The sequence below is a fragment of the Coregonus clupeaformis genome, chromosome 1 (genome assembly GCF_020615455.1).
Source record: "Coregonus clupeaformis isolate EN_2021a chromosome 1, ASM2061545v1, whole genome shotgun sequence".
Taxonomy (NCBI): Eukaryota; Metazoa; Chordata; class Actinopteri; order Salmoniformes; family Salmonidae; genus Coregonus; species Coregonus clupeaformis.
Window position 1 is genome coordinate 46,375,637 of NC_059192.1, and position 15,346 is coordinate 46,390,982.

At 42.4% G+C, this 15,346-nt stretch overlaps 1 protein-coding gene across 1 annotated transcript; it reads left to right on the forward strand.

The window, feature by feature from the left end:
• Positions 1-4,840: 4,840 nt before the first annotated feature.
• Positions 4,841-8,151, forward strand: LOC121569361 (mRNA decay activator protein ZFP36L2-A). The gene is made up of 2 exons (XM_041880258.1): positions 4,841-5,139; positions 5,401-8,151. The coding sequence occupies exons 1-2, from the start codon at positions 5,050-5,052 to the stop codon at positions 6,565-6,567; spliced, it is 1,257 nt and encodes a 418-aa protein (XP_041736192.1). The 5' UTR covers positions 4,841-5,049; the 3' UTR covers positions 6,568-8,151.
• Positions 8,152-15,346: the final 7,195 nt, after the last annotated feature.

Sequence of the window (15,346 nt, forward strand, 5' to 3'; positions counted from 1 at the left end):
CTAAATCTATTTCCAGTGCAGCTGTAGCTCATACAATGCCCTATAGTACCTTTCCTCATGTCATGTTATGGTAGAGTGAATACGTTTTACTGAGCAGGTTATGAGATCCATAATCGTAGGAGTCCATATACTTTGTAGAGTGCATACTCCTGGATTGCGCTCCACACTCCTGTCCTGTCCTATTCTATCCACTGTGTTCCAACAGGCTTACAGTGTGCCAACTGTAGTAGTAGTACAGTCACCCCCTCGCCAGCCCCATTCTTCAATAGGAAGATGTTGGCACTGCCCTGTCATCTCTCCGATAAAATTTTCAGATGAACACTGTTACTCACATAAACAACACACTAACACCAACACTCTTACCCACATAGCAAGGGAAAGCCAATCTACTGAGAGGAGTGGATGTTGTGTACTGTAAGCCGAGAAGAGACGAGGGGAAATCGCGTTAGTGAAGTGTGAAACCTCCCGAAAGTCCATAAATTAAAGAGCGGCTAGAGTTCCCTATTATGTCTTAATGTTTAGGGCTGGTTGTATTTTGAAGGACGCTGGCCCGGGTCCAGCGGTAAAGCCTGTCGCCTTCTCTTCCCCTCTGGGATGAGTGGCTGGGTTGACATCAGAGCCGGGCCAACCCAGAGAGGGGCGGAACAGCCCTTTGGTTCGAGAAAGGAACATGCCACTCCGGCTCAACACACTAAATCTCTGATAATACTGTACAATCAACAACTTCTTAGGTTCGGAGTGGGTTTCCCTGAATCTCAAGAACTTGGTTTTACACCCCATCTTAGAAGGGAAAACCAATCCTCCTGAACTGCCAGGATTCTCAGCACGGCTATAGGAGTGGGTTTGGGGTGCTGTCTGGGGATGTTGATGGGGGTTAAGTTGCTGCTTTCCTCCCCTCTTCCACCCCCCATGGTGGTAGTGTTTTAACTGGTAGGTCTGAATGACTTTTGAAGTCCCTTGTGTTATCTCTGGGTATCAGCTGTGCAGGGCATGGTCAAGGGATACCAACACAAAAACATACACACACACACACACACACACACACACACACAGTTTCAGAGAGCTTTCAAGTCAATACATGGACAACTGGAGTCATTCAGTCTATGGCCTGTTGCAGGATGAGTGTTAATACTGTCATGTCCTCTCGCCACTTTAGGTGTCCTTCCTCTCACTCATACTCTTTCCCAGCTCAACCCTTGCTGTGTGTGTGTGTGTGTGTGTGTGTGTGTGTGTGTGTGTGTGTGTACATGAGTTATAGCTTTCTTTCCCAGAATGGGTTTTGTATAAGCTTCATATTGATCCTGTGTCGGACACCAGATTGAGAGCTGCTTTTTCTGTCTCTCCCGCTCCTTATTTGGTGTTCTATGGGCCTTATGGTAACGGAATGCTAGGAATCAAAAGAACATCCACCTTATATCTTCATCAGAGCTACTGTACTAGAACAGTGTTTCTCTTTCTGGTGCCTGTTTGCCCTAAAGACTCCCCTGCTCTCCCAACCATACTTGCTGCCTCTCCAGGGTTGGGGTCAATTCCATCTAAGTTCACTTACAATTTCAGTTAACTTCCTGAATTGACTAAATGGAAATGGAATTAACCCCCACCCTGCTTTTCTCTCTTCAGAATCCTCAGAATGTGGAAATAGGTATGTGAACCAACCTCCCCTTGTTGGCTCTGTCCCCTGGGTCCCTAGATGTGGTGTGTGTCTCTGTGTGCCCACCTGTGGCCCTGGACATGAGTGTATGGTTGCGGTGGGGGCAGGTGCCAACGGGCATTCTCACCCTGACAAGAGTGGCTGCTGGGAGACGGCGAGGGAGAGCAGGAGCAAGAGACAGCCACATCAGGCAACCGACCTGGTAAGGAAGGAGACACACACCTTCTGAAGAGTTTGGATTCGACTGGATAAGATGGGATGGAATGGGGAGATATCTATGGCCTTTGGCAGAGTATTCTCTTCTTCATCATCCCTCTACAACCAATCTCTGAAATGCAGTAAAGCATCAAATGAACTTAATTCAATCTGATTCCATTCATTACACTCTTCCACCTTTCATTCTAACACATTCGTTCTCGTATTCCATTCACTCTCATCTCTTCTGCTCAGGATGAAGAGGAGTTCCTGTTTGTGAAGGGTGAACTGAACCTGTGAACCGAGCCTGTCCAGTGGATGCGGCTGATCCACAGACACCTGGGTGTCCTCTTCAAAGCCCCAAGGCTGAAGACTCTGAACCAGAACCAGGCAGAGCTCCTCAGACTGTCAGCCCAGGCAGATGCCATGTCCCTGGCCACCCAGCAGGCTCTGGAGGGCCTCCCAGGCCTGGCCCAGTTCTCCTGCATCATAAAGCACACCCAGCTGGCCCTGCAGCAGGAGAGGTCCACACTGGCTACGGATTTTAGATTCCAAGAAACCAGTACGCATTTTAATGACTAAAATGTTTTGTTTTATCAGCGATGGATGTATTCGTTTTAGAAGGGAATGTACTGCTGAAAGTGTATATGTTTTGAGTTTTGTCTGTGTTTTTCAAATTAAACATGCCTAATTCATGTCTCACGATTCTTGAAACAACCACAAGGCGGTATGTGTATGTATGCATGTGTTCTCACAGCACCTTGAACAACAGGACTGAGCACTGAGGCTTGAACCTATGTGTTGGGGAATAATATTAATTTGGTCCATGTGAAAAATAACACAGTTCTCATATGAACTTATATGGTGTCACATGGATAATGTATACAGTGCACACTACTCATCACATAAACATTGCCTCCAAGGCTGTTGTGTACTCCTGATATTTAGATACAATCCACACAACTCCTGGAGCCATAAGGGCTTCAAAGCACCAAGTGTGGTTATACAGGGTAAGATCAAGTAAATCCATTGCATTTTAATCCATGCATTATGGATTGCTAAAGCAGATGTACTCAAAACTATCCTCTCTGAATTCTAGTTTTTTCATTTACAGCTGAGGGGTTATTTTTTTATATAATATGTATTAACACGTTTTCCAGTGGACTCTTCTCATCCCTTTGCATAGGTTTTTATGGCCCCTTGGTTTCCTAGGTTACGTAATTAGGAGGGCAACACAATGGTCCACTGTCCTGTGTGTGCGACTTGCCCAGACAGCTGGGCAGTCTTGCGCTGTAGTATGGCAATGTTCCCTGTTACTGTAAAAATGATGTAATGTTTTGGAACGCTTGAACAACCCCCAATAAAAACAGCACTGTGTGATGAGTGTGTTTTTTGCGGATGAGGACATGTTCAAGGGATTTCTCAAAGTATGAGGCTTGCCCATCTGTCCTTGACATTAGACTATATTTTATCATAAACGCTCAAACTCAATTAGGCAGAGTACAGTCCCAGCTCTAATTTAAGGGTGTGTAGTAGTAGATTCCAACCCGTTATGTCATTTGTTTCAGCTGTTGCTATTTGGCTTTTTTATATCCAGCTCTCAGCAGCTAAACCACTCACTCAGTGTGACTATTAAATTATGCATAATCATATTACTTTTTTTATACACTTTCAGATTTGGTAAATTTGGAAAGACTTGATGTTAACTGGTGTCACAAAACCCTACAATTTATGGTGATATGTTTTCTACAGAATTGTAAAATACTTCTAACAAAAAAAATATCCCTTGTGGGACCCTAATATAGCCCTGCTCCTCACTGCTAATTATGCCATCTTTGTATGTGGCTGTGAACTTGGTTTAGCTCCAATTTAGAGTATTTTTATTCTTACATTTTCATAGCTTTCAGATAGTGTGAGCTTTTGTTACATCACACTGACAAATAGCCTATTTTAAACATATACAAATACGTTTTTAAGTATTTAAAATATATTTTTGCACCTCAGCAGGTGGCGCTCAAGTCTAAAGTCATTTTGGCCTTTGCTCTCAGGGGGGCAGTGTTGCACTGCTTTTTATAGATTCACATTCCTTTAGTCAACTCAGTGCAGTATTCTGAGATCGTGTGCAGCTGAGCCACAGTAGAATAGATGGCTGAACGCTCTTTGCATGACGAGTGGCTGGTTGGAAATTCATTCAGTGCTGATCTGAACTCATTATTTAACTTTTGTATTCTATCCATGTGACCTTGTGTAATTTCAATTAGCCATCCTATATGTAAATGCACTGTGCTGTACATACATTTGATTACTGGGAGGCCAATCAACTCTATTCTTATGTATTATGATTTTTAAAAAGTGACATTGACCAGATTGGAGAATTACTGTCTCTACCCTCCTGTAGGTTTTCGCTCTAACCCCAGTTGTAACTAACTGCATTCAGTTGACCAACCAGCTAATTATTAGAATCTGGTGCTATAAATTAGGGTTTCAGTGAAAACCTACAGGACTGTAGCTCTCCAGGAACAGGGTTGGCGAGCCCTGGACTAGGGCATAATTTCGTGTTTTCGTGGTGTGTGGATTATGCAACCACTCGAACAAACCTAAACCAAAAAAATATTGCACTCTGGTTTTTAATACCTTTTTCCCGACTCTTGCGTTCCCACGCACGCACATGCGAGAGAGAGAGTGGAAAAGCAGTGGTTTTTACAGTTCGTGTATTTGCCTAAACGTGTCAAAGATAAATAACTATTTTCTAGCAAATACTACTGTACGCTATTGCTTGATTCAACAACCTTACCCCTCATTGAAAAGGGACCAACTCACAAATTGTGTGATAGAATTTTGGAGAATAACTACATTTCGAGGTGGAGTATAATATTTAGAGGCCAACCAGTGACTGGAAGACGATCGAATACGGGGGCGTGCCCTACAAAACATTGTTAGAACTTCAGAAAGCTCCACCCTCGAGGCACCGCGAAGCATTTATATCCATGTGCAGAGGATAAATAGTTAGTGAAGCACTCTAGCTCAGCGCTTCTCGAGGGAAGAACCTACAATACAAGGAACTTACTTTCCACAAATTGTTATTTCATCTCTAACGCTGGAATTGCACATTCGTTTTTCAGAACTTTCAAGGTTTCTAAAACCAGTCGTGGCACAATCTACAACAGTTGCCTCGTGCATTGAAGGATCCTAGTTGGTCCTCCATGAGAGATCTACTGCGACAGAAAACTGCCGAAAAAGAAATGTCTGCAACCATGTTGTCCGCTTTGTACGATATCGACATGCTTTACAAGGTAAAGTATATTTCCCCATTGTAGATGGAAAGTCTCTTATTTACCAGGCTGATAGGTTAAGCATGCCTTTTACTTTCAGTAGGCTACAATTAGCTACAGAGAGCACGCCGCTTGTTAGCAGGCAATAACTTGTTGCTAGCGTGAGCCCTCCGTTTTTCATTGTTACTAGTTTACGTTTTCACTCATCAGAATTGAATATGCATTTGGCCAAAACCGTATTAGTTTAAATGCATTGATTATGGTTCTCTTCTCTCCCAACAGCAAGATAAAACTATGAACATGAACGCTATGAATCACATCAATAGCATGCTGGATAATAAAGCTGTGGGGGCTCCAGTGACAACTACACAGAGTTCCAACAGTTTTTCTTTCACGCCGGGATTTTTTCGTAGAAACTCGACCAGCAACATGGAAGCAGTGATCAACAGCAACAAGTACTCCTACAGTAATTTGAAGGAGAACACGAGCAGCAGCACTGCCATTATGAACAAGGAGAATAAGTTCCGCGACAGGGCATACAGCGAGAATGGTGACCGCAGCCAGCAGCTGCAGGTCCTGCAGCAGAAGCCAGGCTCTCAGATCAACTCCACCCGCTACAAGACCGAACTCTGCAGGCCTTTCGAGGAGAACGGAGCATGCAAATATGGAGAGAAGTGCCAGTTCGCGCATGGCTACCACGAGCTGAGAAATTTGTCTCGTCACCCCAAGTACAAAACCGAGCCCTGTCGCACTTTCCACACTATTGGCTTCTGCCCCTACGGTCCCCGCTGTCATTTTATCCACAACGCTGATGAGCGCAGACCCGCTCCAATTAACGCCAACATGCAGGGGGAACCCAAGTCGGCTCGGGAGCTCTGCGGCTATGGTCAAAGGGATGTTGTTCCGCAGCAAGGCGAGTACAACCGGGACAGACCAAAGCTTCACCACAGCCAGAGTTTTTCTGGCTTTTCCAGCCACCACGAACTTGAGTCGCCACTGCTCGAGAGCCCCACGTCGCGCACCCCACCACCCTTTTGCTCTCCCAACTATTATGAGGACGTACTGTCTCCCAACTCCATGTCTTGTGTGAACAGTGCATTCAATTTTCCTGGGCAGGACCTGAAAGCCTTACTTGCTCCCCTGGCCGTGCATACTCAGAACGGCTATGCCAACAACCAGTTCAATGCCTACTACGGAAACATTCAAGCTAACGTGTGCCCCCCTTCTCCCCCCTCATACAACATGAGCCACTTGCAGTCCCTGCGCCGCCTCAACGAGTCGCCGGTGTTCGACTCACCTCCTAGCCCACCCGATTCCCTCTCAGACCGTGAGAGCTATGCGAGCGGGTCCCTCAGCTCTTCTGGGAGTCTCAGCGGCTCAGAGTCACCAAGTTTGGATGCTGGGAAACGTCTGCCAATCTTCAGCAGGCTGTCGATTTCAGATGACTAAACATCCTATCATGTTATTTTCAATGGATGAAAAATTATCCTTGACATGGCATTAGTTGTTTTTCCTTTTTGTAATGGTATAGCTGTATAAAAGTAGATATCAACAGAAGGCATTCCATCAGCGACTTATTTGAGCTGCAATTAATGGCTATATTTTGGTCTATCAGGCAAGCCACACTTCCCTGGGATAGATGTGTACAAGACTTGACACTGAAGAGACTGTAAAGTGGTTTCAGATTTCCTCCATCCTGCCAAGAATATGCCTTGACACAATGTAACATTTATTTTCAAAGTATGTGTTCCTTTCTGAACGTTTAAACTTCCATTCCAGGACTTTAATCTGTTTCACAGCACCACAACAGTGGTTTGTTAGTATAGTTGGTTGCTTAGTTGAAAAGCACTCTCGTTCGGTTTGTTTGGGGAAATCACTGCTGATGGTTGAATCATATTTTTATTATTATTATTTTTTAGCTGTTTTGAGTGTTTTACATAGCAGTGTGTAACTGGCTATAAACTATTTAACTTATTTATTATCTTGTGAAAAGTATAGGCTATACATCATTGGTAATTTGTGTCCATACTGTATTTATCAAGTATGATGAAGCAATAGATCTATATTCTTTTATGTTTAAATTATGATCGCCATTATTAATCTGCATAAAGTGGAGTGTTCTTTTCACAGTAATATATATATTTTGTTTTTGGTTTCCTTTTGTAACTTGGTTATTTTTATTGTAAATGAGTTTTTAAAAAAAAATCTTAATTTAAGAGAACGTATGTGATATTTATTTCATTAATTTTGTTTACGTTTATTAAAACAAAACTTTGCGTGATTGCTGTTTGTTCTGAGTTTGCTTGTAAGAGCTGTGGAAGCCGTTTTGAGTCCCTATCTAGATGTTTCTGTAGAATGTATAAATGATGTGGTTGTGCAGACCGTCCAAACCTGAGCTAGCCTTATGTTTTTTTATTATATCGATCAGACTTCAGTGACAAAGAACCCAAGTAAATAAATTAACCAAAAAAAGTGTTTTTCTTTTCTTCTGTTTGCACGAGGTCACACTGTGATTCCAGCCACGTGCTAAAGAATGTAGCAATCCCTTGTGCCCCAGTATTATTGTGTAGTGCCTACGGAGTTCACCATCTTACATGCCTTAACATTAACCAAATAAAGTATTTTTCCTACATGTATCTTTTACACAAGTTGAATTGAATGTAGTGTTGGAGCTGAATTACTTTTGCAGGTTCTTACCACTTTTATAAGACACCCTGGGACAACTATACCTTTTTGAAATTCCCCATTTCTCTACACTTATTTAGATTGTTTGACTAGTTCAATCTCAATGGAGAAAAAAAAGCAGTTTTCAGAATATGCTGGACGGGGAAGGGATTGAACGTTTTGTACATAGTATGTACTTTTTGACTACTTTCAGAAGTAAAGCTTTTTGAATGTAACTAAAAACGGACAAAAATACGAGTTGTCATATTTTTTTGTGGGGGGGGGTCAGTTCACTACAAATTGAGTGTAAGACTTAACTTTGTACTGTACATTTTTTGTAGTTCTCCCAATAAAATCATTTTGAAAATAGTCTTGTGCTGCTTGGTTTTATCCTTTACAGAAAGAATGATGCAAGTGTGTTGGTATTTCTAGTAAGACCTTTCCCTAGTAGTGTGTCCTAAGGGTGTCATCCATACAAATTATAATAAACTTGTGTTTTCAACAGTGCCACTTCATACTAAGGGAAAGATACTGCCTCCTAAAAACGCCATGGTCGGCTCTGCCATGTTCTTAAAGCTAGAATCCTTAATTGAAACAAAGCTGTCACCCTGCCTCTGATTTGGTAAAAAGCTGAGGGATTGGCCTGGAGAAATGTAACCACTCAAATTCATAGACAACTATGGATGAAAGGACTGGCCATCTATGATATCAAAATTATAGTTTTGCAGCTATAGTGTTTACATTTACATTGTTTACAAGCATTGGAGTAAAACGAGCTTCTATTTTGGGTTCTGATGGGGTACGAGTTTAAACTCATGAGGCATAAGTTATTCTTCATGAATCAATGGGTATACATCAATAATTCATACGTCCAAAAATTGATGTATCAACTAAGGATCCAAGCTTTAACACATGCACTATATAAGTGATAAAAAGCATCACCTCTTTCCCATTAACTCTCCCCCATCATTTGAAGGAAGGCTGGAGGCATTAGTGTGAATGCACCCCCATCTCTGGCATACCTGTACTGGTCTCCGAGGCCTGCTCTGTGACTGTATGGCTGCGCTTACAAAGGCAGCCCAATTCTAATCTTTTGCCAAATTCTTGGCAAAAGAGCTGATCTGATTGGTCAAAAGACCAATTAGCGGGGGGAAAACATAAGATTTGAGCTGCCTGTGTAAACGCAGCCTACTTGTCTTGGCTAGGGGCCAATGGGGCTTTGTGTTGACTGTAGAGTAGACCCTCCACACTTTCAGACTCCACAGTACAGCCCCAACCCCACACTAGTGGGAGGTAAGGTTGAGGAACTTACTACTTTTACGTGAATTGGTTTTATTACCCTTACAGATCTAGGAACAAATCTGAATTGTGAGTAGGTAGGGTTGTTGTGTGTGTTAGGAGATAAACAGTCTCCATGCATACTACACTTATAGGATGCCAAGAAGTTGAAGTCACATATTACATCAAATTCCTACATCCCCACATGGTATGTTTTATCTGTATGGATGAGAGTAGCCATACCCTCTGTTGTGATTGGTCTTGAAATGAATCTGCAGAGGCCTCAGTCACCTACTCGGTAATGATTTACTTTGACTACATATTCATAATGCATTCATTACACATCTATAAGCATTTCATGAACGTGTTATAACAGGTCCCAACCACATTATTAAAGGTTAATAAAATATATCCATAGCATATCTGTAGCGCATTCATGTCATGCTATGCAAGAGCTCATATTTAGGTATTTTATTAGATGCATCACTACAATGACAGGATAGTGTCATCATTATGGCTGTTCTCTAAAGTGTGCTTCTGCCATACCAGTGTTATTGAATATGCCAAGAGGCCAAACCACGTTTAGAAAATTATGCTGATATATAGCCTGACCAGCCCCATTTCCCCCACTGGCCGGTATAGGTATTAATGATTAATTAATACCTATTACGATACCTAAATATGAGCTATTGCATAGCATGACAATAATGCGCTATATATTTGATATGGATATATTTTATTAACCAACCTTTAATAATGTGGTTGGGACCTGTTTTAACACGTTCATGAAATGCTTATAGATGTGTAATGAATGTGTTATAGATTTGTAGTCAAAGGAAATTGTTACCGTGAGTGTTGTTAACCCATTTAAAAGGTATTGCAGCAATATTTGTTTTTCCAGGAGCCTCTCAAGGAACTCTCCACTCTTTTCCATGTTCTATTCCATGTTCTATTCCAGGCTCTGTCGTAGCCGGCCGCAACCGGGAGACCCATGGGGCGGTGCACAATTGGCCCAGCGTCGTCCAGGGTAGGGGAGGGAATGGCCGGCTGGGATGTAGCTCAGTTGGTAGAGCATGGCGTTTGCAACGCCAGGGTTGTGGTTCGATTCCCTAGGGGGGCCAGTATGAAAAATAAAAAAATAATGTATGCACTCACTTAACTGTAAGTCGCTCTGGATAAGAGCGTCTGCTAAATGACTAAAATGTAAAAATGTAAAATGTAAGTTATCAGAAACCACAAAGTCATAAAAAAAATAAAGCCCTAGAAGTAGTGTGGAAGGTTCACGCCAAGATAAGGGTGATAAGGATGAGCAAATATTTACAGTGTCCTCAGGATTTCATAATGAAGTATTTATCAAGATGTGTTAATCAAGAGGAGAACCAAAGGGCCGACAATGCAGGACACCTGTGCCAAGTAGGATTCACATACCTGTGTGTACCTGTATTGTGTTTGTATGTATGTATGTGTGTGTGCGTGTGTGTGTGCGCATGCATATGCTTGTGTGTGTGTATGTGTGGCTTGCTGGTTAATGGGTCTGGAGCTCCTACAATGACAGGAAATACTCTGACTTCTGATTATGGCAGGAAGAGCCCAGTTCCTCATCCCCACCCATTTCCACCTTTTCTCTCCCCTGCAGTTTTTGTCCTATTATTTTCCTTCTCCTGACCGGTCCAGTGGGATGGCTGCTTCTAGAAGTTACTATTTGTGCAACAGTGCATTGCTTGAGGGCAGCTTGGCTTGCCCTGACATTGTTTTTGTCATGCTCAGTAAGGCTTGAGCAACATCATGACTATTACCATGCAACTCTTAATAAGAAAACAGTGCAGGACTACCTGAACTTGTCCAGTAAGAAATCCTTGTTTTTGTTTCCGTTGCAAAATGTTTTGCTATGTGTGCCGTAATGAATTCGACCCCAGGTGTGGGATGTCGAAAAATAATGGTGCTGGTTGACTTAGTGTACAACTTGAGGGAAAGGGTCACATTTCTCCTGGCGCGCTGGGCCCTCCACGTTCCTCTCCCCTTGCTGTCTGCCAGACAATAAATATTTACAGAGCATCTGCGAAAGATTAGTGTTTACTGGGGATGGGCGACGCTCAGCTAGAGTGCTGACGACATCCATAGACGCCAAGAGTAAACCAGGCAGCATGTGTCAATTTAGATACTTCCCTAAGCCCCTCCACAGTTTACTAACACATGGCCCTGGTCAAAAGTAGTGCACTAAATAGGGAATAAGGGGTCATTTGGGACAAAGCCCCAGAGTAAAAAAACACGACTCAACAGTTATGGATGGGGGACAGGCACGTGGCTGGGCTATGGTCTCTGGGCCTGGGGTAAGCATTGGTGTTGACCCCCTCGCGAGGCGAACACAATGGGACTTGTGTGTTTGTTTACCTCGGTCTGCCGTATATACAAGCTGATGGCCTTAACAGTCCGATGGCCTTGAGATAGAAGCTGTTTTTCAGTCTCTCGGTCCCAGCTTTGATGCACCTGTACTGACCTCACCTTCTGGATGATAGCGGGGTGAACAGGCCATGGCTCGGGTGATTGATGTCCTTGATGATCTTTTTGGCCTTCCTGTGACATCAGGTGACTGCACCACCCTCTGGAAATCCCTGCGGTTGCGGGCGGTGCAGTTGCCGTACCAGACAGTGATACAGCCCGACAGGATGCTTTCAATTGTGCATCTGTAAATGTTTGTGAGGGTCTTAGGGGCCAAGCTGAATTTCTTCAGCCTCCTGAATTTCTTCAGCCACATCGTTGCAGGTTGAACATTCTCATGAAATATATATATTTTCTCTCTCTTTAGAATGTAAATAGTGTGCCATTTCAGTCTCCAGTCCCTTTTCCTAAGTACTCCTACATCAGTATTCACTTATATAAAAGTACTACTAGATAGGTGTAGTATTATGTTATTATCTCCTTGTGGTACATCCAACATCCTGCAGTCACATGACCAATTCAACCTCTAATGGCCTCATGGGTGGAATGTTATTAGTATTGTTAATAATTTAATAATTAATAAACATTATTCTTTAAAAACTGCAGAAAATCCAGTTTTGTTATATTTCAGTCTTCTGTGATGTATATAAAGTGTAATATTAGGATGCAAACTCAAACTTAAATACATTTCAACTCTATATCTGACATGGTACAGGTGAGGTGTACACTTTGGTTTCAAAGTAGAAACAAATGTTTATATGTTCTATATATGCCGCCTTAAAACATGTACAATTAAAAGGCAAACATGATGGGTGTGTGTGTGTGTGTGTGTGTGAATCTCACACAGAGAAGGGAGGGTCAAAGTCTAGCTTGGGTATTTGGGGAAGCTCTAAAATGTGACATGGCCTATCCATTTCAGTGAAGCTTTACTTAGATTGGGTGTGACTCACACATGATTGACATCTGAGAGCATGGTGATAGGGAGGTGTCAATGAGCTGAGAGGGTGGTCTATAAAAAAAGGGCACTGTGAGTGTAAATATAGGATCCACTTAAGTTCATTATGCGGTCTTAGGCCCATAGTATTGAAATAGAGAGCCACACACCGGATGTTGGTAATGCATGCAGTTTCATAATTTCAATGAATGAACCCTGACTATAGTTGCTGTGGGTTGAGCACACAATCTCACACACTGTAGAAATATGGAATAGTACCTTAAGTGGGAGTGTTAGTTTAAAACAACACATATCACTGCACCTATCCAGTGTACATCTTATTTATTTATTTTATTTTACTTGAAAATATGTCATGTGTGGTGTTTATTTGAGGTAGTTCTTGGCAGGGTTGAAGTCCATGACTCCTTTCACTTATGATATTATTGAGTAAACAGTTTGGAGCATGGAACAGAAATCCTTGAGGTGTGTACGTGTGTATGTGTGTGTGTGTGTGTGTGTGTATGTGTATGTGTATGTGTATGTGTGTGTGTGCATGTTTGTGTGCATGCATGTGTGTGTGTTTGTGTGTGTATCTGTGTATATATGTGTGTTTGTGCACAACTGAGTAATTACATATAATCATCCAAAATGTTTATACTGCACAAATAGTGTAGCTATGCTGAGTGCTGGTGGTGTATTGTATGAGAGTGTTGCTGTGAAGAAGTGTGTCCTCTCAGAGCTTCAGGAAACAGCAGAGGGAGCACGCCCCTATCCACATCAACAGGACCGCAGTGGAGAAGGTGAAAAGCTTCAAGTTCCTCGGCGTACACATCACTGACAATCTGAAATGGTCCACCCACACAGACAGTGTGGTGAAGAAGGCGCAACAGCGCCTCTTCAACCTAAGGAGGCTGAAGAAATTCAGCTTGGCCCCTAAATCCCTCACAAACTTTTACAGATGCACAATTGAAAGCATCCTGTCGGGCTGTATCACCGCCTGGTACGGCAACTGCACCGCCCGCAACCGCAGGGATTTCCAGAGGGAGGTGCAGTCACCCGATGTCACAGGAAGGCCAAAAAGATCATCAAGGACATCAACCACCCGAGCCACGGCCTGTTCACCCCGCTATCATCCAGAAGGTGAGGTCAGTACAGGTGCATCAAAGCTGGGACCGAGAGACTGAAAAACAGCTTCTATCTCAAGGCCATCGGACTGTTAAATAGCCATCACTAGACGGCTACCACCCGGTTACTCAACTCTGCACCTTAGAGGCTGCTGCCCTATATACATAGACATGGAATCACTGGCCACTTTAATAATGGAACACTTGTCACTTTAATAATGTTTACATACTGCTTTACTCATCTCATATGTATATACTGTATTCTATTCTACTGTATTTTAGTCAATGCCACTCCGACATTGCTCGTCCTAATATTTATATATTTCTTAATTCCGTTCTTTTACTTGTAGATTTTTGTGTATTGTTGTAAATTGTTAGATACTACTGCACTGTTGGAGCTAGGAACACAAGCATTTCGCTACACCCACAATAACATCTGCTAAATATGTGTATGTGACCAATAAAATTGTATTTGATTAGATTTTTATAGAGAGCCAGTTCCATAAAAAGGAGCGAGAAAGCCTTTGAGGTTTGACCGGTATCTGGGATGAAGTTAAAGGGGTCAAAGGTCGTCTGCAGACGAATGTTGTTGGGGAGACTGGCTAACTGCTCGGGAGAGAGAAGGCTGGGTTGGGCTTTAGTAGCAGTGCTCTTACTCACATCCATATTTCATATCACTGGGTTTCAACCAAAGGCTGTGTTGATACAATCTCCTTACTGAGGACAGGAAATAACTGTTTGTGCACGCTAATGATATTTATATTTCTTCCTAATTCCTTTGGTCTGTCTCACTTCTCTACCTAACCACATATATAGGCTAGTTGTGTTAGGATTTTGCATACCCATGAACACACTGGGTTAGCATTCATATAAACACATTATGTGTGTTCTGTGGTCAGGTCTGTGGATTTGGAAAATCCATATCCTCCTAACTAAGATGTATCTTTTGACCCACAATGTGATGAGTGTTCTGGTGCACTATGGCTGCCTTGCATCACCCAAATGGGTGATACGCATTGGTAGTGGAGTGATGAGTTACCCCCATACAATGTAAAGCATGTTGCGTTTTGAGAAAGGCACAAGTCATGATCAGTATGGTAGGGTGTTACCATTCTGCCTTTACCATTTATTAACCTGATTGTTGTAATCTGAGTCATGTTTTGGACTGTGTCTATCAAACATATCCTGTTATTACACAGATATTACCGGTATTATGTTCGTATTCTTATCTTTTATTATTTGTTATTGTTGTTGCATTGTCGAGAAGGAACCTGCAAGTAAACATTTAATTGGACGATGTACAGTACCTGTCAAAAGTTTGGACACACCTACTCATTCAAGGGTTTTTCTTTATTTTTACTATTTTCTACATTGTCGAATAATAGTGAAGACATCAAAACTATGAAATAACACATATGGAATCATGTAGCAACCAAAAAAGTGTTAAACAAATCAAAATATATTTTATATTTGAGATTCTTCAAATAGCCACCCTTTTCCTTGATGACAGCTTTGCACACTCTTGGCATTCTCTCAACCAGCTTCACCTGGAATGCTTTTCCAACAGTCTTGTATGAGTTCCCACATATGCTGAGCACTTGTTGGCTGCTTTTCCTTCACTCTGCCGTCCGACTCATGCCAAACCATCTCAATTGGGTTGAGGTCGGGGGATTGTGGAGGCCACGTCATCTGATGCACCACTCCATCACTCTCCTTCTTGGTCAAATAGCCCTTACACAGCCTGGAGGTGTGTTGGGTCATTGTCCTGTTGAAAAACAAATGATAGTCC

Bases quoted from the DNA above. Each gene is read 5' to 3' on its own strand.
- LOC121569361 (XM_041880258.1), top strand. From the start codon at position 5,050: ATGAGAGATCTACTGCGACAGAAAACTGCCGAAAAAGAAATGTCTGCA. The intron at 5,140-5,400 runs GTAAAGTATATT...CTCTCCCAACAG, and splicing joins ATATCGACATGCTTTACAAG to CAAGATAAAACTATGAACAT.